General features: G+C 36.7%; 1 protein-coding gene across 1 annotated transcript; it reads left to right on the top strand.

Annotated features, from left to right (window-relative positions):
- Positions 1-986: 986 nt before the first annotated feature.
- Positions 987-2,713, top strand: LOC114756081 (protein REVEILLE 1-like; the record flags this gene model as incomplete). The annotated part of the gene is made up of 4 exons (XM_028945001.1): positions 987-1,670; positions 2,203-2,337; positions 2,431-2,542; positions 2,682-2,713. Coding segments are annotated over exons 1-4 (291 nt in total), but the record flags the coding sequence as incomplete, so codon positions are not given.
- Positions 2,714-2,717: the final 4 nt, after the last annotated feature.

Genomic DNA, 2,717 nt, shown 5'->3' with positions numbered 1-2,717 from the left:
TATAATGCAATAAAGTATTTATGTGATGTGGAACAATAAAATTGTCTATGGACATTTGCAAATTGAAACAAATTGTTTTATAGACCGCTCATATTTTATTGGTTAAATAATTATTCATATTGAAAAAATAAATTATTTTTATTTTTAATTTAGGGGTTAGAAAAATATTTTTATTTTGTAATTCGTGTTTAAATATTGGGTGAGAGAGAAAAAAAATATAAGAGGATTAAATTCATTGGCATATACTAATATATTTTTATGTTTTATTTTTACTGAACAGTGTAAAGACTATACAATATTCAAATTATAATAAAATAAATATTTAAATTTTAATTAAATGAAACAAAATAAATAATAGAAAAATCCGAAATATTTAAATTCTAATTCAACCATATGATAATGATGCCTCAATTTTATTCTCTTAAATAAGAGAACGAAAGCTAATAAATCTAACACTGATATTAGGGTGTGGATGAAGGTTGGCCAACGAGTGAACTGTGCACGCATAAACGGCACACGTGGCACTTTCTTAAAGCGCGTACCAAAGCTAAGACTGCAGAATTGCGAGTATGAATTGGATCCAAATTATCCACAATGCGCTCGTATTTTATCCCCCCACCAAATTTAAATATAAAAATCTCAGCAGGGGGGAAAAAAAAATGCAAAGAGAAAGAGACGCGACAGCCAAACGCCACGTCCGAGGCGCTCTTTCGATGTGAGCCACAAGATGGCATCAAGTTCTCGAGATTTCGACGGCGAAAGTTTTATTCTCACAAAATACGAGAAATTCAAATCTGACGTGGCATCCCTCCCTTGCCTCTATTTTTTTCCCCGCAATCTTCATTTCCCTTGCCCATAGTCTTCCTCTTCTCTGTCCCTTCAACTCCTCCTCCTCCTCCTCCTCCACTCGCCTTCTGTAATTCGAAGCTTTCATCTCTCTGTCTTTCTTTTTCTCCCTAATTTATTATTTGTGCCCGTTAGAGAGTCTAAACACAAAGGTCTATTATTCTCGAACGAATCACAGAGGATACAAGATTCGAGATCTCTGATTTTCGGGAGGATAGTATTGGGTTCCTTTGCTGATTGTTTTGTCGCGTCCATATCTTTTTCAATTTTTACTCTTGAACCATTCAGGCTGTTTTTTTCGGTGGGTTGGGTGCGTTGATCGGGGTTTAATCCTTTCACTGGGTCATTGCTGCTGCTACGCAGTATCTGAGTCCATAGCGTATTTTTCTTGCTTCTTTTCGTTCTGGAAAGAAGATTTTGATGGATTTTTGGCATTCTTGTGACAAGATGCTCTTGATTTGTGTGGATGAAACCATGGAATGGGTATGGGGGATTCATCTGGCTAATCAGCTTTGACACTTTCGGATAGTTGCGAGGGTTATGCAGTTCTGAGTTGGGAAACAGTTTAAAAATTTGTTCGATGATTTTCGAATAGTGAGACGCGTGCATTTGCGTATGGAATTATTGATTGTATAGGAGAGAAGAAATCTGGTGTTTTAGATTTATTCGTGGTATTTTTATTGGGTACTTGAATAGAAAAGGTTGGTTCCTATCTGGTCTTGTGATTCTGTGGATAAGGAAAGACAATCAAATCTTTCGGCGAAGTTAAAGACTGTTTGGCACTGTTTGACCGGCGGGTGGTTTCTGCAGCCATGGCCATTCATGTATGTATCATATGTGCTCTGCTCTGTTTTCATTTCTTATAGTCTCTTGGTGATTATTGTTTTTGTGCGTTTATGGGTAAGCTCATATTTCCAGCAATATGTTCCCCGATTTTGGGCGGGATATGTTTCGTAATATTTTTTGGAAGGGAACGGTGAACTTAGTCTGATGAATTTACCTTTTCCAGTGACAAGTTATTTATACTTCAGAAATTGGGTAGATTTAATGGGCTTATCTTCTTCTTCTTCAAAAAAAAAAAAACGTTTAGCTTCATCAGGGGAGTTTGCTGACGGTCCCCCCGCCCCCCCTTTAATATCTGCTGTTGAGAGAACTTGGCATATTTGGATTATTTCAAGATTTGTGATTTTTTATGGGTCTTTGTAGCATTTCTTGATGGGAAGTGCATGATTTACTTGAAAGATATTTTATCCCGGATTATTACAAGGAAGTCTATAGAGCGTCTTTTAAATTAGGAATCATTCACTTATCCTCGATAATTGGATTGTGAGTTTTTTCTCTTCAACTTGGATGTAGGATCAAAATGGAGTCACCAGACCTCACGGCAGCATTCCAGTAGGAAATGGAGTATCTTTGAGCTCTGGACTACATCCCGTTGCACGGGCTCATCTAAATGATCAATTTTCTTGTGCGAATGACTATGCTCCAAAGGTTCACCCAGGATTCTTCATGCAGCTTGTACAATATTGGATTGCTCATCTATGTTATATCTGTCTAAAAAAATTTTCATGCCTGCCTCATTAGGTAAGGAAACCGTATACTATCACAAAACAAAGAGAGAGATGGACAGATGAAGAGCACAAGAAGTTTCTTGAAGCTTTAAAATTGTACGGGCGGGCATGGCGAAAGATTGAAGGTATCCTTAGAATTATAATTTTTAAATTTTAAGGCCAGTATGCTATCAACTCTTGCAGGGAAATATAAACATGAATGATCATATGATGTTTGTTGAACTTGGTCTAAGCCTGGAATCTTTTTTTTTTTTTTAACCACAGAACATGTTGGCACAAAGACCACAGTTCAGATTCGAA

The sequence above is a fragment of the Neltuma alba genome, unplaced genomic scaffold, assembly GCF_004799145.2.
Source record: "Neltuma alba isolate B1F8T4 unplaced genomic scaffold, ASM479914v2 tig00001378_pilon, whole genome shotgun sequence".
NCBI classification, from domain to species: Eukaryota; Viridiplantae; Streptophyta; class Magnoliopsida; order Fabales; family Fabaceae; genus Neltuma; species Neltuma alba.
Note: the sequence above shows the minus strand (reverse complement) of the source record. Positions and strands in the feature narration are given on the sequence as shown.